Source organism: Electrona antarctica (assembly GCF_951216825.1).
Source record: "Electrona antarctica genome assembly, chromosome: 20".
Taxonomy (NCBI): domain Eukaryota; kingdom Metazoa; phylum Chordata; class Actinopteri; order Myctophiformes; family Myctophidae; genus Electrona; species Electrona antarctica.
This window is the reverse complement of record NC_136801.1, coordinates 3,706,249-3,730,656: the sequence shown is the minus strand read 5'-3', so window position 1 is coordinate 3,730,656 and position 24,408 is coordinate 3,706,249. Positions and strand designations below refer to the sequence as shown.

The window sequence follows — 24,408 nt, the reverse complement described above, 5'->3', positions numbered from 1 at the left end:
GACACTGAGTTGACTGAGATAGAGACACTGAGTTGACTGAGATGGAGACACTGAGTTGACTGAGATAGAGACACCGAGTTGACTGAGATAGAGACACCGAGTTGACTGAGATAGAGACACTGAGTTGACTGAGATAGAGACACTGAGTTGACTGAGATAGAGACACTGAGTTGACTGAGATAGAGACACTGAGTTGACTGAGATAGAGACACTGAGTTGACTGAGATAGAGACACTGAGTTGACTGAGATAGAGACACTGAGTTGACTGAGATAGAGACACTGAGTTGACTGAGATAGAGACACCGAGTTGACTGAGATAGAGACACTGAGTTGACTGAGATAGAGACACTGAGTTGACTGAGATAGAGACACTGAGTTGACTGAGATAGAGACACTGAGTTGACTGAGATAGAGACACCGAGTTGACTGAGATAGAGACACCGAGTTGACTGAGATAGAGACACTGAGTTGACTGAGATAGAGACACTGAGTTGACTGAGATAGAGACACTGAGTTGACTGAGATAGAGACACCGAGTTGACTGAGATAGAGACACTGAGTTGACTGAGATAGAGACACTGAGTTGACTGAGATAGAGACACCGAGTTGACTGAGATAGAGACACCGAGTTGACTGAGATAGAGACACTGAGTTGACTGAGATAGAGACACTGAGTTGACTGAGATAGAGACACTGAGTTGACTGAGATGGAGACACCGAGTTGACTGAGATAGAGACACCGAGTTGACTGAGATAGAGACACTGAGTTGACTGAGATAGAGACACTGAGTTGACTGAGATAGAGACACTGAGTTGACTGAGATAGAGACACTGAGTTGACTGAGATAGAGACACCGAGTTGACTGAGATAGAGACACTGAGTTGACTGAGATAGAGACACTGAGTTGACTGAGATAGAGACACTGAGTTGACTGAGATAGAGACACTGAGTTGACTGAGATAGAGACACTGAGTTGACTGAGATAGACACTGAGTTGACTGAGATAGAGACACTGAGTTGACTGAGATAGAGACACTGAGTTGACTGAGATAGAGACACTGAGTTGACTGAGATAGAGACACTGAGTTGACTGAGATGGAGACACCGAGTTGACTGAGATAGAGACACCGAGTTGACTGAGATAGAGACACTGAGTTGACTGAGATAGAGACACTGAGTTGACTGAGATAGAGACACCGAGTTGACTGAGAGAGACACTGAGTTGACTGAGATAGAGACACTGAGTTGACTGAGATAGAGACACTGAGTTGACTGAGATAGACACTGAGTTGACTGAGATAGAGACACTGAGTTGACTGAGATAGAGACACTGAGTTGACTGAGATAGAGACACTGAGTTGACTGAGATAGAGACACTGAGTTGACTGAGATAGAGACACTGAGTTGACTGAGATATAGACACTGAGTTGACTGAGATAGAGACACTGAGTTGACTGAGATAGAGACACTGAGTTGACTGAGATAGACACTGAGTTGACTGAGATAGAGACACTGAGTTGACTGAGATAGAGACACTGAGTTGACTGAGATAGAGACACTGAGTTGACTGAGATAGAGACACTGAGTTGACTGAGATAGAGACACTGAGTTGACTGAGATAGAGACACTGAGTTGACTGAGATATAGACACTGAGTTGACTGAGATAGAGACACTGAGTTGACTGAGATAGAGACACTGAGTTGACTGAGATAGAGACACTGAGTTGACTGAGATAGAGACACTGAGTTGACTGAGATAGAGACACTGAGTTGACTGAGATAGAGACACCGAGTTGACTGAGATAGACACTGAGTTGACTGAGATAGAGACACTGAGTTGACTGAGATAGAGACACTGAGTTGACTGAGATAGAGACACTGAGTTGACTGAGATAGAGACACTGAGTTGACTGAGATAGAGACACTGAGTTGACTGAGATAGAGACACTGAGTTGAGCTCCACCTCTGTGACTGTCTGTGGATACTTAACCCATTCTGGGCGGGAACCCCATTTGGTGTTTTAAGCATTATGTTATGCTTTGGCTATTGAAAAATAGCAGATCACTCGGTGGCACGCTACGAGCTTGTAGGTCTGCTATTTTTGAGAAGTCGTGAAAATGTGGCGCAAATCTTATTTTTTTTTAATTATATATATATTTTTTATTTATTATTTCAGAGCGAACATTTCTAACTGAAATTTGGCTTCTGGGGGGGTCCCTGGAACTACATATTTTGAGATGGGGGTCCGTGGCCCAATAGAGATCATTCTGGGGGTCCTTGACATGAAAAAGGTTGAGCACCACTGACATAGAAACATGGGTTTTTCAGAAAAATGTTAGGATTTTGAAGCCTTTTTTTTATCGACCTCAGTCCAAAATGGGTTAATGCTCTGGAGAGCCTTCTAATTGCCTATTGGCCTTCTCCATAAATCAAACAATATGTATTACATACTGCATGTAGTGATTACTGATAATGAGGACAAGAAAAGGTTCACAGATCCATTATAATAATGAATTGCATTTTTATAGCGCTTTTCCAAAGTGCTCAATGCACTTTACAATGGGTTGTTCATTCATACATTGGGAGCCCACTTTTTACATACTATTTCAGGCGTCTTCACCAAATGTAGTACACAGCCAGTGCAACATGTCAGATGGCACATAATATGCTGCGTAAATGCTCTGAGCGGAGCCCATTTAAATGGGTGTGTTATTAACCCATTTTGACCCGAGATCAGATTCTAAAAATGTCTTCTACATCCTGACAGTTTTCTGAAAAAGCTATGTTTCTATGTCAGTCGATTTCTTCGATTTTTCAAAAAATACCAGAGCTACAAGCTCGTAGTGCGCCACTCGGTGGCGCGCTATGAGCTTGTAGATCTGCTATTTTTCAATAGCTAAAGCATAACATAATGCTAACGCCAAAAGGGGTTCCCGCCCAAAATGGGTTAATCCAGCCTTTTAGAGGTGTTTGTCTCCGGTACGCTGTTTATGAATAATCATAATGTAATCCTCATAGCCATGTGATGGAGAGGGTGGTTAAAGGTGGTGCTCCCGGTAATGACAGCGAAACAAACGCTCTGACCGCGGCGCTCTCCCTCGCTGACATTTAGAGGGGAGTGAACGGGAGTGGCAGGGGGTGATGTCAGGTGAGGACAATGAAGACAGACGGCGGATCGGAAAGAGGATGGATGTGCTCTTTTAAACTGAAAAGCGCTAGCTCTGTGTTTTTTTTGTTTTGTTTTTTTTCTGCATTAGCCCATTTTGACATTTTGACATTCTAAAAATGTCTTCTACATCCTGACAGTTTTCTGAAAAAGCTATGTTTCTATGCTATGTTTCTACTTGAAGTTACTATTTAGCAGTATCACAATGTAACGGCAATGTGTAACAACAGCTGTGGCTGAACTAGGGCATTCACTTCTAGTCATTTTTACTAGTTGACTAGTTGCCTAGTTTACTAGTCGACTAGTTGTTTAACCACCTATTATGTCGTTCTTCGATTTTTCAAAAATAGCAGACCTACAAGCTCATAGCGCGCCACTCGGTGGCGCGCTATGAGCTTGTAGATCTGCTATTTTTCAATAGCTAAAGCATAGCATAATGCTAACACCAAAAGGGGTTCCCGCCCAAAATGGGTTAGACTAGTGTTGCATGTCGTCTCTTGTCGTGTGGGGAAACCTCATATTTCCAAAACTGTTACTTTTTCAGGATTCAAATTCAAAAGCATCAAATGTAGCAGATCCGCAAGCTTCGAAACGTGGCGTTTCAAAGCTTGTGAATCTTGCTACTTCTAAATGCTTTTGTGTGATGGCGTGATGCTGTGGTATGATGGGCGGTAGGGCGTTGATTTACGGAAAAAAAACACAAAAAGTTCCAGTACAGATAAGAGATTTTTGGCCCGACAGCGACTATTATTGTTACAGACACAACAAACGGGCCACCGCAGATGTCTGCCTGGGGCAGAAATATCTCTGAAGAATCCAGTCTGGATGGAATTAACCCATTTTGGCCTGACATCGAAATTTTAAAAAATGTCTATTTAAAATGCCTCATGACTCATGTTTCTATATCAGTGGTTCTCAATATTTCATGTCAAGAACCCCAAAAATTATATGTAATGGTATATGCAGCCGACCCCCATCTGAAAATATGTTGTTCCAGGGACCTCCCCAGAATCAAAGATTTGAGTTAAAAACTGAAACTCTGAAAGAAATATATATTCACAGATTTGAGGCACATTTTCACGATTTTTCAAAAATAACAGACCTACAAGCTCGTAGCGCGCCACTCGGTGGCGCGCTACGAGCTTGTAGATCTGCTATTTTTCAATAGCTAAAGCATAACATAATGCTAACACCAAAAGGGGTTCCCGCCCAAAATGGGTTAATGGTGCAACAGTTCACCGGCAACGTGTTTGTCATTCATTAGGGTATACTGACTGGATGTTGGTTTTCACATTATATGAATACAAATAAGTGTGAAGTGCAGGGCCTTTGATCATGGTCTGATAGAGATGGCAGCTGACGAAAGGGGCGAATTAAATTATGAGACTAGGGGCTCCATTTTCGTCACCGCTAAACCCCTTATCCCTAAACTTCTTTGCCTTTTTTACTACTTTGAAAAGCATTTTTGAATAGTTAAAATGGCCAGTCTACAAGCTCACAACGTGTCAATGTAGATTGGCTAGTTGAACTATTCAAAAAAAAAAATCAAAATAGTAAAAAAGGCAAAGAAGTTTAGGGATAATGGGTTTAGCGGTGACGAAAATGGAGCCCTAGGTATCGTATGTGATTTTGATTGTTTGTAATATTGTGATAAAGCATAAATTATTCATTCTAATTGATGGCTTTATAGCTGGATAAAAAACAAATTATGATCTATCCTTTAGTTTTCTCATAATGTCATCATCACAAAGTGTCATTATCAATATCGAGGTATGCAACATATTATGAGATTTGATTTAGTCAATGTCACCCCAGTGCTAATCATTTCCTTTGGCATCTGGTGCTGGTTACCTAACCCAAAACAGAAATATATAACAGTTGATGGAAGACTACTGACGAGATACATGCACATAATACATTCAGATAGTATGTATCTACGGCGGTGGCTCAGGGGTAGAGTGGCTGGATGGTAACCGCAAGGTCGCAAGTTCGAACACGGGCTCCCCCAGAGTTAGTGTCGAAGTCTACAATTCAGAGAGGACAGTCTACACACAGACAGAACTGTACAATACAGAGAGGACAGTCTACACACAGACAGAACTGTACAATTCAGAGGACAGTCTACACACAGACAGAACTGTACAATACAGAGAGGACAGTCTACACACAGACAGAACTGTACAATACAGAGAGGACAGTACACACAGACAGACAGAACTGTACAATACAGAGAGGACAGTCTACACACAGACAGAACTGTACAATACAGAGAGGACAGTGAGTCTACACACAGACAGAACTGTACAATACAGAGAGGACAGTCTACACACAGACAGAACTGTACAATACAGAGAGGACAGTCTACACACAGACAGAACTGTACAATACAGAGAGGACAGTGAGTCTACACACAGACAGAACTGTACAATACAGAGAGGACAGTCTACACACAGACAGAACTGTACAATACAGAGAGGACAGTCTACACACAGACAGAACTGTACAATACAGAGAGGACAGTCTACACACAGACAGAACTGTACAATACAGAGAGGACAGTCTACACACAGACAGAACTGTACAATACAGAGAGGACAGTCTACACACAGACAGAACTGTACAATACAGTGAGGACAGTCTACACACAGACAGAACTGTACAACACAGAGAGGACAGTCTACACACAGACAGAACTGTACAATACAGAGAGGACAGTCTACACACAGACAGAACTGTACAATACAGAGAGGACAGTCTACACACAGACAGAACTGTACAATACAGAGAGGACAGTCTACACACAGACAGAACACCATCTGAACACACATCTTTCTAGAGTCAACCCATATTCATGTCATTATAGCAGATGGCTCATTATGGGTTCTCCAAACCCCATGGACAGATTTCATTTTGTTTACTTTACCAGGGCCCATGCAAAATTGAGGCGAAATAAATGCACCAGTTAGCTTCAAGCAGTCCCTGGGAAGGGTGTCTCCGCAAGCCCATCACAACATCCAATACGACAATAACAACAATACAGTCAAGAACAGTATTTTTACAAAAAAAATGATGAAACTAGAGGCAAGTTGACATTCGAAAAGCATCGGTGTGTGCATAATTTTGAGTTTATTTTTATACATTTTTTTTAAATCCTGGCTATGCATTGTGGAAGAGGAAAGACATTGGCTGAACCCACGGGGACAGGAAACGCATAATAGGATGAAGGTCATCACTCTAAAATTGTTCTGCCAGCCAGAGGCATGTGGGTGGCATGGACGTAAAACTGACAAAATGTCTCCAAAGCGTTCGCAGCCCAGTAAGCCCACCAATCTAGTGGTGTTGGGCAGATGGGTTATGGCCGGCTGGGTGTTCCGGCTTGGGTCAATGGAAGTGATTGCGAATGCAGTGAGCACTAACTATAGAAGCTGGCCTAAACTGTCTTGTCTGTGTGTGTGTGTGTGTGTGTGTCACGCTGTAACACCACCGGCCCGCCACCAGAGGGTGCAGCTGTATCACACACAAAAAACACACACACACACACACACACAAACTTAACTTAAAAAAAAACTTTAAAAAAAAAACTTAAAAAAAACGTAACTTAAAAAATAATCTTTAAAAAAAAACGCCCCAATCCCCCGCCGGCGGGGGCAGAGGCTGTCCACCTCATGAACAGCTCTCAGCGGGTAAATGGGGCTGGTCAAGGTCTTAGGTTCCAACTCCGATATTTTTGATTTTCCCTTATTAAAAATAATAATAATAATTAAAAAAAAGAGAACTTAAAAAAACCTTAAACTACGTAATTTATTCTAATTGTTGTTATTGCAATTTACGAGCTGCGTTCGCTTCCCGCGTCCGCACGTCTTACTTGTATAGTGTACTTGAAGTTCCTATTTAGCAGTATCACAATGTAACAGCAATGTAACTGACTTTCTTGTGGATCATACAAGAAGTATCACAATAAAAAAAAAACGAAAATAAATGTTATATATGTTATATTATCATTAACATCGTAGTGTTTTTTGCTAATTATTTGGAGGCCCATTGGCAATATCCTCATGGTCCACCAAGTGGGCCCCGGCCCACAGGTTGAGAGAGAGCCACTGATTTAAACGCAGATATTTGGGGTCAGTTATCCCAGCAGCGCCAGGAGTCTATTCTATTTACATAATAAGTCCACCTATTGTACTTTTATTCACATCATCCAGGAGTTTAGGCTTCGTCCCAGTCCACGACTTCTCATTGGATGCGATTTGGCGTGTGGAGAGTTGCCCTTGGGCATGTCTGTAGCCTCCGCGCTGAAAGATAACCCAATCTACACTACACTTTGGCTCCAAGTACAAAACAAGTGCGTATAAATCCATGAATAAATCTAGCATTAGATAATTGAATTCTTCAAAGAGGCAGCAGGATTTCCAAGGTTAAAATGCGAGGGCCTTCGACATTGATCGTAAAGGGAGAAATCGTTGAGCAGCAGGCGAAGCTAAAGAATTGATCATTTGCAGTTTAATTGTAATTTGTAGAGTTACACAGACTGGAACGTAACTGCTCTAACACAGCAGAGGGCTCAGGATGGAGCAGTGGGTCCCAAAGTAGCCTCTGTCCCAGCTTTACTCGTCTGCCAAGAGAAAAGCCTGGCCCTGGTCACAACCTTAAGTCCTTAACCCATTTTGGCCTGACGTCGAATTTAAAAAAAATTCTTCTAAATCATGACAGTTTTCTGGAAAACCTTATGTTTCTGTATCAGTGGTGCTCAAGGACCCCAAAAATGATATGTAATATGCCTCCACTGCCCCATCTGAAAATATGTTGTTCCAGGGACCTCCCCAGAAGCTTAAAGGACCACTTCACCACTTTTCAACATCTCTTCATATAATTGGTCCTCACTAATGTTCATGATAAAACACCACCATTTTTTTCCTACTCAGTCTGTGTCTCATAGGAGGGCTTGGGCAGTTCGGACACCCGTCCACCAGTGACATCATTAGGCAGATTTTTTTTTAAACAAGATTTCTTAAATATATTTAGATTTTTATTATCGTGAGAACGATGGCTTCAACTTTTGCATTGCAACTTTTCAGGAAAAGAAAGCCTGCCGTTTCTATTAGCTTGGATTCACCATCGATGATGTCACTGGTGGAAGGGTTTCTGAACTGCCCACAGCCCTCCTATGAGACACAGACTGAGTAGGAAAAAATGGTGGTGTTTTATCATGAACATTAGTTAGGACCAATTATAGGAAGAGAAGTTGAAAAGTGGTGAAGTGGTCCTTTAAGCTCAAGTTAAAATGTTCACTCTGTAACAATATATTCAAAGATTTGAGGCACATTTTCACGATTTTTCAAAAATAGCAGACCTACAAGTTCATAAAAAAAAGAATCTGCTGGCTTATGCTGTCTATGGGAACGCAGTTTTTAGAGTCGTAATAAATATCTTGGATTATTCTTTTTGGACCAAAACAAGAAAGTTGATGTGTAGCTCATTTCTCTAAACGATATGATCCTCGGTTACAAAATGTATGTTTTGGGTGAATTAAATAACATTTGTGGGACATATTACATAGTGGTTTTTCACTTCCTGACTCACAGTTTTAAAGGTGTAGTGAAATGAAAAATACGTTTTTCAAACGTTTAGTCAGACGTGGTCATCATATGGGTTAACAATGGATGCCGAAAAAATTCTCATTTGTGTGTTTTTATATCTAAAGTCCATAAAAATAAAAATGTAATTACTTTCTTTAAAACGAAAACTAAACTTGGATCCTGCCGCCTGAGGCTGAAACTTCAAAATAAAATGCCCAAAAAAGCCATTTCACTACACCTTTAAGGTAAAAACGCTTTCAAACTAAGACGCTCTAATGTTGAAGTTAACGTGTGGCAATCTGTGAGTTCCTTTTCAGCCACTAGATGGCAATGTTGGCGGTAAATGAGTTTAGATTTTAATTATAGAGGGCAATCATAATGTATTATATTTGTCTTAGGGATCCTTTTAAATGCAGGAAAAAAGGAGTGAAAGATGGTGCCCGAGACCCAACGCACTGTTTGGGAAGGTTTAGAGCTGTGGTTCCCAACAGTGGGCTGTGGTCCGTGGACCATCATCAAAATGTTTTCAAAAGAATTGCATGAATACAAACTCTAAGAAATTCCATTAATGTGTAAAAAAAAATCACACCTGTGTGAAGTGAGTGGTGCAACTCCGTGTGGGGGTCCCCGGGGGGGGGGTCCCCGGAAGTTCCAGACCCAAAGGACCACAGCCAGGTCATCATATAAATCATCATATATACAGTTAATACGCGCGTGGAGAGAGAGAGAGAGAGAGAGAGAGAGAGAATTCTGCCTCAAAGGAAAAAAAGGGCAGGAAACTGATAAATTCCATTAATTGTTGGGGTGTGGGTTTAGTTAATATTTATTTATTGTGATTTCCCCCCTAATTATTTCTCCGGACATGTTTTGTCTTGTGCATAATTCTTCAGGTCCCGGGGGACCGCATAGTGAGTGGGTGTTCTCAGAGAGCGAGCTAATGGGAAGAGGTGGCACTGAATATCAATGCACGGGCCAGACAGTCATTGTCGTGTGCGTGCGTGCGTGCGTGTGTGTGCTTGTGTGTGTGTGCGCGCTGCTCTCTCCCCACTCACATCCCGTTTGGATCGAAACCCTGCCCTTCCTGAGCTAAATTAAACCCACCTTGGGAAGCAGTGGACCTTGTTGCAGAGTGCTGAGGGTTCTGCCTTTTTCAATGACCCCTACTGTGGTCAGCCACTGCTTTGAGTCTGTGACTTTGTGCTGTACTGTACACTCAACACCGTGGAATGTATTAACCCATTTTGGACTGAGGTCGATAAAAAAGGCTTCTAAATCCTAACATTTTTCAGTGGTGCTCAACCTTTTTCATGTCAAGAACCCCCAGAATTATCTCTATTGGGCCACGGACCCCCATCTCAAAATATGTAGTTCCAGGGACCTCCCCAGAAGCCAATATTTTAGTTAAAAGATTTCGCTCTGAAATATATATTCAAAGATTTGCGCCACATTTTCACGACTTTTCAAAAAATAGACCTACAAGCTCGTAGCGCGGCACTCGGTGGCGCGCTATGAGCTTGTAGATCTAAGTATAACATAATGCTTAGTTAAAACACCAAAAGGGATTCCCGCCCAAAATGGGTTAACATGACAACATGCTAATTACTCTTGGGTGTAAGCGTTATTATTAATCGCCTTTTTGTTCAGTAACATGTAGGCTTTGTTCTTGCTTACAATACTCCCATCGCTGGAATGAGTGGTACTGGTATAGCTGAATCCCCAATTCCCTCTGTTTGCACTTATTGAAAGTATAGCTAAGTACAGTTACTCAAGTACTGTACTTAGGTCAAATTCTATGGTAGAATTATACTATATATATACTTCAAGTATTTCCATTTTTCATTACTCTACTCAATTACAACTCATAGGCAAATTCCTACCCTAATACTCAACACAATTATTTGAAAATGAGTTACTAACTTGGTAGATTTGGATTATTAATACAAAACAATACAGGCATTGGTAATGCCAATACTTTTGTACTTCTACTCGGGTAATATGTTGCAGTATTTGTGGCATAATTGGGTCGAAACATCTGAGGTGTTGGTGTTTTAAATATTATGTTATAATTTAGCTATTGAAAAATACGAGCTTGTAGGTCTGCTATTTTTGAAAAATCGTGAAAATATTTATTTCAGAAAACTGGAGGATTTAGAATATTTTTTTTTAAATTTTGAGGTCAGGCCTAAATGGATTAATTCTTCCACTTCTGTTTTGTGTGTCCACATGTCCAGCTCATAGTGGAGAAGACGACAGACTTCCCCTCTACTGAGTTCTCTCTGGTGGAGGATGTGGCCCTGCACTTCACCTGTCTGATGGACAGGCTGAACGAGCAGCGCCTCTTCCAGCCCGACCTGTGTGACGTCGACATCGTCCTGGTGCGCCAGCGCAGCACCTTCCCCGCCCACAAGGGGGTGCTGGCGGCCTACAGGTGAGTTGGCACTAGAAACTGTAGTCTTCTGACTCTTCTCTGCCTGTTATCAAGCCAACATTGCACAATTAATGTTCATGTACTGTTGAACGCTACTACAGCTGCTATATTAAAACAATAAAAATACAGGGAAACTATTGTTATTGCTGATATAGATACATGGTATCTTCTTGCACATTTACCAGGTTGATGTGACTGCTATTGTGTGACCCAGGGTCGGCCCTAGCATTTTCATGGCCCTAAGCCAGATTGTTTGTGGCCTCAAAAACCCCCAGCACAACCACCAAGCGTGCACGCAGTGCCACGCACGCACACAGGCTACAGGCTTTAGTGATACTCCAAAATGTAATTAACAACTGTACTTACCGTGACCTTAGTCTGTGACTTTCCACCAAAAACGGCCATAGCCGTCATCACAAATGTGATGAGGTCAGCACATTTGGGCTATGGCCAAACTAGGGGGTTTTCATGATTCTGAACCCATTCCAAGCACGAAAAACACTCCTTGGGCTAAATTCGGCCAAGTACGTGTGGCGACCAATAAAACCCTCCCTGAATTATTTGATCCCACAGCCCCTTCTTCTGAATTCTCTGATCCTACAGCCCCTTCTTCTGAATTCTCTGATCCTACAGCCCCTTCTTCTGAATTCTCTGATCCTACAGCCCCTTCTTCTGAATTCTGTGATCCTACAGCCCCTTCTTCCACTCCCTGTTCGCCCAGAGCAAGCAGCTGCGCCGCGTGGACCTGTCCCTGGACGCGCTGACCTCGCAGGGCCTGCAACAGATCCTCAACTTCATCTACACGTCGCGGCTGCTGGTGAGCGGCCGCACCGTGCGCGACGTGCTCAACGCTGCCACGCTGTTGCAGATGGGCGACATCGCCGCCTCGTGCCGCGACCTCATCGGCAGCCATTCGCTGAGGGCCTCCGCTGCCTCGGCCGCCGACCTGGCCGCCAGTCGCGGCGGGCTGACCGGTGGCGCCGGCAACGACTCGATGGCGCTGCCCGTCGGACAGCTGTACCGGGAGATCAAGCAGGAGGCGGAGCTCGGCAGGTATGGCTGCTGGGTGAATTAATATTCGAATTTCGAATATGGGGAGAAAAACAATATTTGGCCCGGACGGTTAGCTCAACCGTCTGGACGGTTAGCTCCACCGTCTGGACGGTTAGCTCAACCGTCCGGACGGTTAGCTCAACCGTCTGGACGGTTAGCTCAACCGTCCGGACGGTTAGCTCAACCGTCCGGACGGTTAGCTCAACCGTCTGGACGGTTAGCTCCACCGTCTGGACGGTTAGCTCAACCGTCCGGACGGTTAGCTCAACCGTCCGGACGGTTAGCTCAACCGTCCGGACGGTTAGCTCAACCGTCTGGACGGTTAGCTCAACCGTCTGGGCACCTAGGCTGCTGAGCCAGCCTGGCGGTTAGCTCAACCGTCTGACAGCGTGCCGCGGGTTCGACTCCCGATCCCGACGGCCTTTGCTGCGTGTCTACTTTCATCATATCAATAAAGGCAGAAAAAGGCAAAAATATATCTTAGAAAAAAGAAAAACAATATTCTAAAATAATAATGTTTAAGATATTTTTTGGGGGGGGAAGATTGCCTTTATTGATAGATTTCAGTATAGTCTGACAGGAAATGGGGAGAGAGATTTGGGTTACACAGAGCAATGTCATCGGGGCTCGGGGCTCGGTTTACCAGCCTAGGTGCCCAGATGGCTACACCAGACGCCCGGGCCTCGAAAAAAAAAAAAATATATATATATATATATATATATGTTTATTTGACAGTGACAATACAAAAAATGTAGTATCAAGTTATAAAAACAAACAAAATATATATATATATATATATATTTTTATTGGATTCGAGCAGCACACGCTCTTCCACTGGTATCCTGTTTTTACAATAACAAGTCATTTTCTATGGGCAAAAAAATATATAATAAAAAATGATAATATTCAAATATATTCGATATTCGGGCCAATTTTTTAAGATGGAGTGCCACAATTTTTTTATTTTTCCAGTTTTTCATGTGTCTATGAGGTGACTTCATTAGACACCCTGGAGTCGTTTTTATGTGAAATGATGTATTAACTTTGTATTTAGGGTTTCTTCCTGGAGGCTGAACCCTTGACAGTCAAACTGTCAAAAAAAACAGTAATATAGTGACATCACATTATCAGCCCCTCCCCTAACCCCTCCCCCTTTATCATACAACTACAGCTGTGGGTGTGGCTTCAGTTCAGGTGGATCACCACCCATCACCACCCACCAGGCAAACCAGGCATACTTAATGAACTGGTGGGGGTGCCCACATAAAAAATTACATTTTAACAAATACTGTACACTTTTTTGAAAAAATTCTTCCTCCTTATATAACAGTAAGACCTGATGATCATGTTTTAGGGTGAAAAAAAATCATGGCACTCCATCTTTAAGATCAATATTGAAATGTAATTTGTGTCCACACATATCGGCAGGGTGTACACGCGCGAAGGCAGCAGCCCGTTCTCCGTGAGGGTGGAGGAAGAAGGGCCCCGAGGCAAGATGGCCGACCGCGCCTCGCAGTACTACCAGAAAGACGAAGGCTCAGGGGTCATGGGGGGGCTGTGCAAGGTCAGTACTACCAGGGGTCATGGGGGGGCTGTGCAAGGTCAGTACTACCAGGGGTCATGGGGGGGCTGTGTAAGGTCAGTACTACCAGAAAGACGAAGGCTCAGGGGTCATGGGGGGGCTGTGCAAGGTCAGTACTACCAGAAAGACGAAGGGTCAGGGGTCATGGGGGGGCTGTGCAAGGTCAGTACTACCAGAAAGACGAAGGGTCAGGGGTCATGGGGGGGCTGTGCAAGGTCAGTACTACCAGAAAGACGAAGGGTCAGGGGTCATGGGGGGGCTGTGCAAGGTCAGTACTACCAGAAAGACGAAGGCTCAGGGGCCATGGGGGGGCTGTGCAAGGTCAGTACTACCAGAAAGACGAAGGCTCAGGGGCCATGGGGGGGCTGTGCAAGGTCAGTACTACCAGAAAGACGAAGGCTCAGGGGTCATGGGGGGGCTGTGCAAGGTCAGTACTACCAGAAAGACGAAGGCTCAGGGGTCATGGGGGGGCTGTGCAAGGTCAGTACTACCAGAAAGACGAAGGCTCAGGGGCCGTGGGGGGGCTGTGTAAGGTCAGTACTACCAGAAAGACGAAGGCTCAGGGGTCATGGGGGGGCTGTGCAAGGTCAGTACTACCAGAAAGACGAAGGCTCAGGGGTCATGGGGGGGCTGTGCAAGGTCAGTACTACCAGAAAGACGAAGGCTCAGGGGTCATGGGGGGGCTGTGTAAGGTCAGTACTACCAGAAAGACGAAGGCTCAGGGGTCATGGGGGGGCTGTGCAAGGTCAGTGGTGTTAAAGTACCTTAACCCATTCTGGACTGAGGTCTTCTAAATCCTAACATTCTTCTGAAAAACCTAAGTGGTGCTCAACCTTTTTCATGTCAAGGACCCCCAGAATTATCTCTATTGGGCCACAGACCCCCATCTCAAAATATGTAGTTCCAGGGACCCCCCCAGAAGCCAATATTTTAGTTAAAAATGTTCGCTCTGAAATGAATATTTAATGATTTGCGCCACATTTTCACGATTTTTTTCTACTCAGTCTGTGTCTCATAGGAGGGCTGTGGGCAGTTTAGAAACCGTCCTTCAGTGACATCATCATTAGGCAGATTTCTTTTTAAACAAGATTCTTTTACAAAAATGTTTAGATTTTCATTATCGTGAGAACGATGGCTTCCATTTTCGCATTGCAACTTTTCAGGACTAGAAAGCCTGCAGTTAATATTAGCTTGTATTCCCCATTGATGATGTCACTGGAGGACGGTTTCTGAACTGCACACAGCCCTCCTATGAGACACAGACCGAGTAAATTGCGCCATTTTTTCATGATTATTAGTGAGGACCTATTATATGAAGATAGGTTGAAAAGTGGTGAAGTGGTCCTTTAATGACATAGTTCAATGTTGAAAATGAGTGCTGGTATTCATTTACATTTTGATGCTGATACTTTTGTACTTTTCACTCAAGTAAATTTTGAATTCCGGACTTTTTCCACTTGTATTTCTATACATTGCGGTACTTTTACCACCACTGTGTAAAAAGGTGGAGGGCAACGGGGACGAGTCCTCGGAGACCTCAGACCTCCACGCGTCCTTCAACAGAGACCAGATCATCGTGGAGGTCAACCTCAACAACCAGACGCTCAACGTTTCCAAGGGCTCAGAGGGCATGAAGCTCGGCGGAGGCTCCATGTTTGGCCGGCCGCGCGCCCTCCACCTTCACCGCCGGGACTCTGAGGAGGAGGAGGAGGAGGAGGAGGAAGAGGAGGAGAACGACGAGGATTACGACGCCGAGGACGCACTTAGGGACGAGGAGGAAGAGGAGGAGGGCGACGGTAATGACGAGCGCAAAGGAGCCGAGGACATGTTGGTGCACAGCAGCGAGGAAGAGGAGGACGTGGTGGACGAGGAAGAGGAGGAAAACACCCTAAACATTCCAGGTTTGTTTACGAAGGAGAAAAAGAAACCAAGAAGCCACTCTTCTGGTGGGAAAGAAGTTTATTGAGATGGCTAGTTCATAGTAGAAATGTAAAAAAAAAAGCACGGCCTTCTGCAGGGTTTGTTATTGTACTGCAAAGATTTCAGTCTTAGGCCTGACTCACACCTTCGCATCTAGCATACAACATTGATGCATGCTAGATGTAAACAAAGGGTTTGTTTACATCTTGCCCCAATGCATTTCCAATGGAAGTCACATGGTTTGACACAACATTTGTGTTGTACGGCTTTCGGCTGTGTTTCGACTGCCCCCACCCCCTCATACAACACAAATGTTGTGTCAAACCATGTGACTTCCATTGGAAATGAATTGCGAGCTTGCATCAGTAAATAAGTCTCATGCATCAGCTATACATCAATCTGTTGTGAAGGTGTGAGTCAGGCCTTAGTAATAAATTGGTTTCTTGTGCGTGCGTGTGCGTGTGCGTGTGCGTGTGCGTGCGCTCCCCTCTCCCCTGCCGATTGGATCGAAACGCTGCCCTTCTTGAGCTAAATTAAACCCACTTTGGGAAACGGTCGACCTTGTTGTGTATGTATGTATAGAATATGGTTACAAATTCAAACAAAGATGATTGAATAATAATAATAAAACATTCCAGCTTTGGAGCAAGCTGCCATACCGGAGCGAAGTCGCTGCGGCACCAGGGCCTTGGCCATGGCCGCGGCCGCCGCCTCCATGCGGCAGACCCTCGGCGCGGCCGCCGCCATGGCCAACCAGCGGCGAGGGCGCAAGAGGACGCCGGGCGACCCGGAGAGCCTGGGCCCGAAGGTGAGGCTGGAGGACAAGCAGCACTTCGCCTGCAAGAAGTGCCCGCGGGTCTTCAACAACCGCTGGTACCTGGAGAAGCACATGAATGTCACGCACAACCGCATGCAGATCTGCAACAGCTGCGGCAAGCGCTTCCTGCTGGAGAGCGAGCTGCTGCTGCACCACCAGACGGACTGTGAGAAGAGCATCCAGGTACTGTGGCTTTAGTTTCATCCAGTAATGGTGATCCTTTGAGCTGTTTCAACTTGCAGCATGTCATTACAGGCGAAAATGTCTCAACTTTTTGTTTTGGGTTGCATTGGGTCCCAGGGATTTGAAACCCAACTCCCTCCCTAACTCTTAGGCTTCACTCACACCTTCACAACAGATTGTTGTATAGCTGATGCATGAGACTTGTTTACTGACGCAAGCTAGCAATGCATTTCCAATGGGAGTCACATGGTTTGACACAACATTTTTGTTGTATGAGGGGGAGGGGGGCAGTCGAAACACAGCCGAAAGCCGTACAACAAAAATGTTGTGTCAAACCATGTGACTTCCATTGGAAATGCATTGGGGCGGCCATGACACTTACCCTTTGTTTACATCTAGCATCCAACAATGTTGTATGCTAGATCGATAGGTGTGAGTGAGGCCTTAGGGCGGACACTCTGTTAAACTATATCTCGAAGCCGAGTGGCCTTTTGGCTAGAGTTTAGCCAAAAGGCCACTCGGCTTCGAGGTATAGTTTAACATGGTTAAAGGGACGATACTGCTGTCAGTAGTACTACTAGTAATACAGCCTCAGGCATACTATACTGTATCATGGAGCATGTTCATGTTTTTTCCAAAGTCATTAAAACAAAATTAGTTGAGTCAGTGTCAGCTAAACATCATTGCACGTTCATGGACATTTGAATTTTGTTCATAAATCAGTCTTATCTCCAAAGACTATTTTCAGCTAGATTTTTCAAAAGCGTCTCTTAACCCATTTTGGCCGGGAACCCCTTTTGGTGTTTTAAAGCATTATGTTATACTTTAGCTATTGAAAAATAGCAGATCTACAAGCTCATAGCGCGGCACCGAGTGGCGCGCTACGAGCTTTGTAGGTCTGCTATAAACCCACCACATGCCAGACCAGGCCCTTTAGCACTACGAATACATTCATAATGTTTTAGAAATAATTGTATACAATCCGATTTGTAGACAGTATTTGGACAGTCCGTGATACATTCTACAATCAATGTATCAGCGTCTGTGTGACCACATACACTTGGATGTGGGACTATTAACTTGAAAAATAACTTAAATACAATAACATGTATCTTTTAAGAGAATGTCTACAGTACACGCTACATTAAGCTATCTTTGTGCTTCAGTGTGTTACGTGCGGCAAGGCCTTCAAGAAGCTGTGGTCCTTACATGAGCATAACAAGATTGTCCATGGCTATGCTGAGAAGAAGTTTTCCTGCGAGATCTGCGAGAAGAAGTTCTACACCATGGCCCACGTCAGGAAGCACATGGTCGGTGAGTCACTTCATGAAGGATCCAGTGGGTCAGCGTACACGGTACATCAGACTGTTTGTGGGTTGCTGTCGAGAGTGTAATGTTGAGATAGCATCCGATTACATTTCTTTTGGGTTTACCCCATTTCCAGCGGCTCCTGATTGATAGAACTCACACGCCCATTAAGTCAACAATGAAACAGGGTTTGTGCCAGTGTAGCACAGACGCCTAATATAATATCTGCAATGGTCACAGGGGAGACTTGGGTTTGAATTCAGCTGGTAACATTGGGGGCTCGTCCAGATTGGGCGGTGAATGCAGCATGCCCTGATTGAAGCCCAGTAGCGCAATGATGAGTGTATTAATTATATGTATCACCCTTGACTAAGGGGGGGGGTTCCCTTTTGGCCCTTTGTGAATAATTGAGATCGCCGCCTCGAAAGTATACAGTACCTCTGTTCAAAGATGAACAACTCACATTTAATTACAATCAATGTCTCTACTACATACACAAGTAAGACGCGTAAACGCGGGAAGCGAACGAAGCTGTTGTGGCAGTCTGACACACACACACACACACACACACACACACACACACACACACACACACACACACACACACACAGAGACCTAAGCCCTCTGGTGGCAGACACACACACACAGAGACCTAAGCCCTCTGGTGGCGGGCGGGTGGTGTTACAGCGTGACACACACACACAGACAGACAGACAAGCTAGGCCGGCTTCTATAGTAATTGCTCACTTCGTTCGCAATCACTTCGTTCGCAATCACTTTGCTCACAATCACTTCGTTCGCAATCATATACCCTTGAAAATGCAAATCCATCACAGTTATGGTTTTAAATTTGTATTGATACAATAATGTGATGACAAAATATGCTGCTCATTCTGCACAAGCTATTAAAAACTTAACAAACTATTAAACAATGTTCACTTAAATTACTAATTAGTCTAGTCCTAAATAGCCTGCACTGGAGCCCCGTGTCACTATGCTATGGCAATGGCACTGATGTTTGGTTCTTTCAAATGACCTGTCGTAGTATAATAGTGTACACCGCTTTAGTGGGAGGGTGCACAGAAGCTGCTGTTGGCAACTGAGGGTGGCCTTTAGACTCCTTGATGGGATGACCTTTTACGCAGAGCCTGGTAGTTGATGGTCACTGAGGGGGCGGTTGTTTTACAGGCGACCGGATTAAGGTTGGTGAGGGGTCTGTTAAAACGACCGGAGTAAGGTTGGTGAGGGGTCTGTTAAAACGACCGGATTAAGGTTGGTGAGGGGTCCGTTAAAACGACCGGATTAAGGTTGGTGAGGGGTCCGTTAAAACGACCGGATTAAGGTTGGTGAGGGGTCCGTTAAAACGACCGGATTAAGGTTGGTGAGGGGTCCGTTAAAACGACCGGATTAAGGTTGGTGAGGGGTCCGTTAAAACAACCGTATTAAGGTTGGTGAGGGCTCTGTTAAAACGACCGGAGTAAGGTTGGTGAGGGGTCCGTTAAAACGACCCGAGTAAGGTTGGTGAGGGGTCCGTTAAAACGACCGGAGTAAGGTTGGTGAGGGGTCCGTTAAAACGACCGGATTAAGGTTGGTGAGGGGTCCGTTAAAACGACCGGATTAAGGTTGGTGAGAGGTCCGTTAAAACGACCGGATTAAGGTTGGTGAGGGGTCCGTTAAAACGACCGGATTAAGGTTGGTGAGAGGTCCGTTAAAACGACCGGATTAAGGTTGGTGAGGGGTGCGTTAAAACGACCGGATTAAGGTTGGTGAGGGGTCCGTTAAAACGACCGGATTAAGGTTGGTGAGGGGTGCGTTAAAACGACCGGATTAAGGTTGCTGAGGGATGCGCTGCTCCGTGCTTGCGGTTATGGTTAGGTTAGGGTTTGAGGCAGCCACGTAGTAAAACAAGCGTCCCATCAGCGCCCCATCGAAACCGAGGCTCTGCGTAAAAGGTAGTCCCACTCCTCCTTGACGCGGCAGAGGAAATACCTTATCCTGAAACGACTTCCTACTAAGATCAAACAAGTCCATTGTCCTCAGATATTCAGTACCAATTAAGCCTGTGCGCATAAGGCTCTCAAGGTCGTTGCTTTGTCAGTGGCAGCAAGGTCTAATTTTAACAGCTATTTATTTAAAGGTATATTCAGTGATTTCACTTAATTCAAATATCACTTTTTTCTTTCTTGTTTTGTGATAATCCTCCCTACTATAGAGTGTGCTGACCATATAATTAGTTCCTCCCTATTCCCAGTGAACCGCAGGGGTCAAAAAACCCTAGTTTCTGTTTTGGTGGTGGGTGAGAAAGCCTTCGTCCAATCAGGATAGAGGGGGCCTTCCTCCAATCAGGATCGAGCGGGGCGGGCTTTGGTGCGCGTGCTGTTGGCCTGTTGCGTGTCCCCCCAATGTAGAGCGTGTGCATGTGCATATCTTGTTACCGGGGCGGACCACGTTTTTTTCCAAATCACCCAAATCACTGAATGCTCCTTTAAAAAAATGTGTGTGTGTGTGTGTGTGTGCACGTGTGTGTGCGTGTGTGTGTGTGTGTGTGTGTGTGTGTGTGTGTGTGCGTGTCTGTGTGCGTGTCTGTGTCTGTGCGTGCGTGCGTGCGTGCGTGTGTGCGTGCGCAGCCCACACCAAGGACATGCCGTTCACCTGTGAGACGTGTGGGAAGTCGTTCAAGCGCAGCATGTCTCTGAAGGTTCACTCATTGCAGCACTCTGGAGAGAAGCCCTTCAAGTGTGAGGTCTGAACTCTGTTCATTAAGCTCTTCTGCTTCGTTATACACACACACACACACACACACACACATGCATTACTAATACTATGATAGTATTATCATCATCTCTGATTAACCCATTCTGGGCGGGATCCCCATTTGGTGTTTTAAAGGATTATGTTATACTTTAGCTATTGAAAAAGTAGCAGATCTACAAGCTCGTAGCGCGGCAGCTTGTAGGTCTGCTATTTTTGAAAAATTGTGAAAATGTGACGCAAATCTTTGAATATATATATTCTTTCAGAGCAAATGTTTTTTTAACTCAAACCTTTGCTTCTGGGGGAGTCCATGGAACAACATATTTTCAGATGGGGGTCGGCGGCCAATTTCATAACATTTCAGGGGGCCATAACATGAAATAAGTTGCGAACCACTAACATAGAAACATAGGGCTTTTCAGAAAACTGTCAGGAATTAGAAGACATTTTGTAGAATCGTTCCCAGGTCAAAATGGGTTAAAGAACGTACTGTATTTGTACTTTCTCATCCTTGCTTGTCTTTCACTCCTTGCCACCTCAGAACTGCAGCGAACGTTTCCAGTACAAGTACCAGCTGCGGTCCCACATGAGCATCCACATCGGACACAAGCAGTTCATGTGCCAGTGGTGTGGCAAGGACTTCAACATGAAGCAGTACTTTGACGAGCACATGAAGACACACACTGGTGAGGAGAAGAACCTTCATAGGACTTCTTTTTTATATATAATTTTTATCCCACGATTTTGTAACCCATTTTTCATCCCTTTGTCAATTATCTAATGTGATCCTGGGCTCTACACACCCTCCGCCAACCTAGTCCCCATATATGGGGGACATGGGGAGAGCAACGGACTTGAACTCATGCTTCCTTCATGCCTGAGTGTCCAAGTTGCTCCTTTACACCTGACAGGGGGGAGTTTCCCTGGTTGGACGTAGCGCGTGGAAGGAACACGTTATTCCAACCAGTTCCTTTCCCCTCCATCGGGCGCCCCCGGCTGGCCAAGGGGAGGCAGTTTAGAGACCAGGATTACTGCATGTTTTTTGTGAGGGTACCTATACCCTAGGGGACACGGGGAGAACATGCAAACTCCACACAGAAAGGCCCTTTCGCCAACCCCGCCTCGGGTATGGGCACTGATGACGCGGAGGAGGAAACACGCCGCCAGCACCCACAGCGTCCCGAGCGGGAATCGAACCCAGGACCTTCTAGCTGTGAGGCGACAGCACTACCAACTGTGCCACCGTGCCCCTTCATAGGACTTTTGATAGTTTTTCAAACCATGTCGGATTCCCCAGCAAGGCAACGTCAATAGCAGTGGTTTCTCAAAGTATAGGGGGGTTCAGGGACCGTCAAGGAACAGGGTTTCAAATGGACAGGTCTGTAACTCTTAAGATTGTACAAATGGAACCAAATGTCCATGAAATTAAAACGTTTGAGAACCAGGTGGGGGGGCGGCCATAGCTGAGTGGTTAGCGAGCCCGCCTGGGGAGCCAGAGCCCCCTGGCTGTCCCAGGGACGACCCCAGGCCAGGCCAGCAATGCGTGTCCCTCTGAGCAAATTGCTCCCTGAGTGCCGTATGGCTGCAGTGCTCAGTAGTTGGAGTTCATATAGGATGGGTAAATGCAGAGGACAAATTGATTGATTGAAATATTTATTAACAGTTTGCAGAATTACAGTACAGTTCAAGAACAACTCAATACAAAGACTGTTAACTGTGAGTGGACGACCCAATAAAGCATTACACTTGTTTACAAGAGGGTCCACCTTGTTCAATTCATCAAAACATTTAGAGACGTACAAATAGACACTTCTATATAGCCAGAGAACAGAACAGGAATTCATCATAAATGAATTTCATGTATGTGCAAATATACAGTGACCCCAAAAAGGGATTGGGGACCAAAATGATTTATTACTAGTAAATTGCTGTTTAATTGCGTATGTGTTCTTGCTGAAAGGTAAGCTTTTCAAGCATTTTAACCCAAATCTCACCACACTGTGTCCACCAGGAGAGAAACCGTACATCTGTGAGATCTGTGGCAAGAGCTTCACCAGCCGGCCCAACATGAAACGGCACCGCCGCACGCACACGGGCGAGAAGCCGTACCCCTGCGAGGTCTGCGGCCAGCGCTTCCGCTTCTCCAACATGCTGAAGGCCCACAAGGAGAAGTGCTTCCGCGTCAGCAACCCCATGATGCTCGGCGACGTCGTCGGCGTCGGCGACCCCCTCGGCCTCGACCGCTCCATGGACTCCGGGGCCGGTCATGAGCTCCCGCTGGGAGCGCCGCTCTCTGCTGCCGCGGCGTGCGCGACCACGCCCCCCCACGCCTCCGCCGCCACCCATCCCCTCCACGGCGTCCCGCTGTCACACCCCCTGCTACACTCCATGGGGGGGCTGGCGCCTCCCGCGGCGCATTTACCGCCGCCGCCACCCCTGTTCTCTGCTGGTAGGATGAACTCCAACAACTAACGGTATAGCGTCAACTAAGAGCACTTTGGTCTTTTATAACGGTTGGGTTTATTTCCTCCCCCCACCACCCCCTCCCCCCCTCTTTTCTTTGACTCCTTGACCTTTGGAGAAGAACTCCTGAGGACAGGAGAGCGATGATGTACAGTATATATAATACATACATCAGTGACATTTGCACAGAGGAAAACAACTGCCATGTGAAGCCCATCCAGCTACTGCAGTGTGCTGGCGATTGGTTTCCACTGTCTGGTCTTATAGCAGTAACTGAACCAGTGACGACGGCTAACATTAATATTGGAGGCTTTTTAGTGAACATATAGTATAACTCTATTATACACTTACTGTACCATATTGACAATAGTTCTTTTATATTCTGTTGAATACAGTAGATTAACCTCAGAGTCCAGTAGGACATGTTGTAAACCATATGCTTCTCCCTCATCCTCTGCATTTACTCTCAATAGTGTTTAATTTAACCCTAACCCTGATTTTCAGATCACAACGCACGGTTACACACACACACACACACACACACACACACACACACACACACACACACACACACACACACAGTAGTGTGTTCTATCGTGTTAACGCTGGGGGGCATGCAGACTTTCTATAGCCTTTTTCTTGGGACAATGTGACGTCCGAGGTGAAAAGGCTTATGTCTCTGGCTATTGAGGTGATAATGACCGCTGGCCATGAGCGTTTCGAATTGTGGTGGGTCGCGAGCGAGCGATTCGTTCATAAGACCCGACCGTGAACGTGATCGAATCATTGAATCGGATCATTGCCGTGAGTGTGAATCGAATCGTTCACTCACTGAAATGAGCCGTTTTGCCCATCACTAGTTTTTAAGTAGTTCACACATATACACGTTGGAGTGGTTACTTCATTCGGTGACCACGTGCGTGTATAATACAGTACGTGCACATGTACACGTGCCATAGCGTGTGGGAGGGAATAATTATGGTATACCCTCCAAAACAAATCACACCTGTGTGAACTGAGTGGTGCAACTCCCCTCGCCTCTCTCTCTCTCTCTGTAATTAGCACTATAGGCAACAGTGCAACACTATCTCTCTCTCTATCTGTTTCTGGCACAACAGCGCCACTTTTGCCCCTACTGGTACTCATAGTCACA

The 24,408-nt window shown here is 45.2% G+C and overlaps 1 protein-coding gene across 1 annotated transcript in view; it reads left to right on the top strand.

Annotated features, from left to right (window-relative positions):
• zbtb47b (zinc finger and BTB domain containing 47b) overlaps window positions 1–23,264 on the top strand; it is a gene marked incomplete at its 3' end in the record, with an annotated part of 43,774 nt that extends 20,510 nt beyond the window's left edge. Inside the window, exons 2-10 of the mRNA XM_079489439.1 lie at window positions 10,979–11,175; window positions 11,869–12,228; window positions 13,657–13,792; window positions 15,315–15,711; window positions 16,369–16,730; window positions 17,897–18,044; window positions 20,666–20,781; window positions 21,334–21,478; window positions 22,804–23,264. Of these exons, the coding sequence (XP_079345565.1) occupies window positions 10,979–11,175; window positions 11,869–12,228; window positions 13,657–13,792; window positions 15,315–15,711; window positions 16,369–16,730; window positions 17,897–18,044; window positions 20,666–20,781; window positions 21,334–21,478; window positions 22,804–23,264 (2,322 nt within the window). The remainder of the gene's footprint in view (window positions 1–10,978; window positions 11,176–11,868; window positions 12,229–13,656; window positions 13,793–15,314; window positions 15,712–16,368; window positions 16,731–17,896; window positions 18,045–20,665; window positions 20,782–21,333; window positions 21,479–22,803) is intronic.
• Window positions 23,265–24,408: the final 1,144 nt, after the last annotated feature.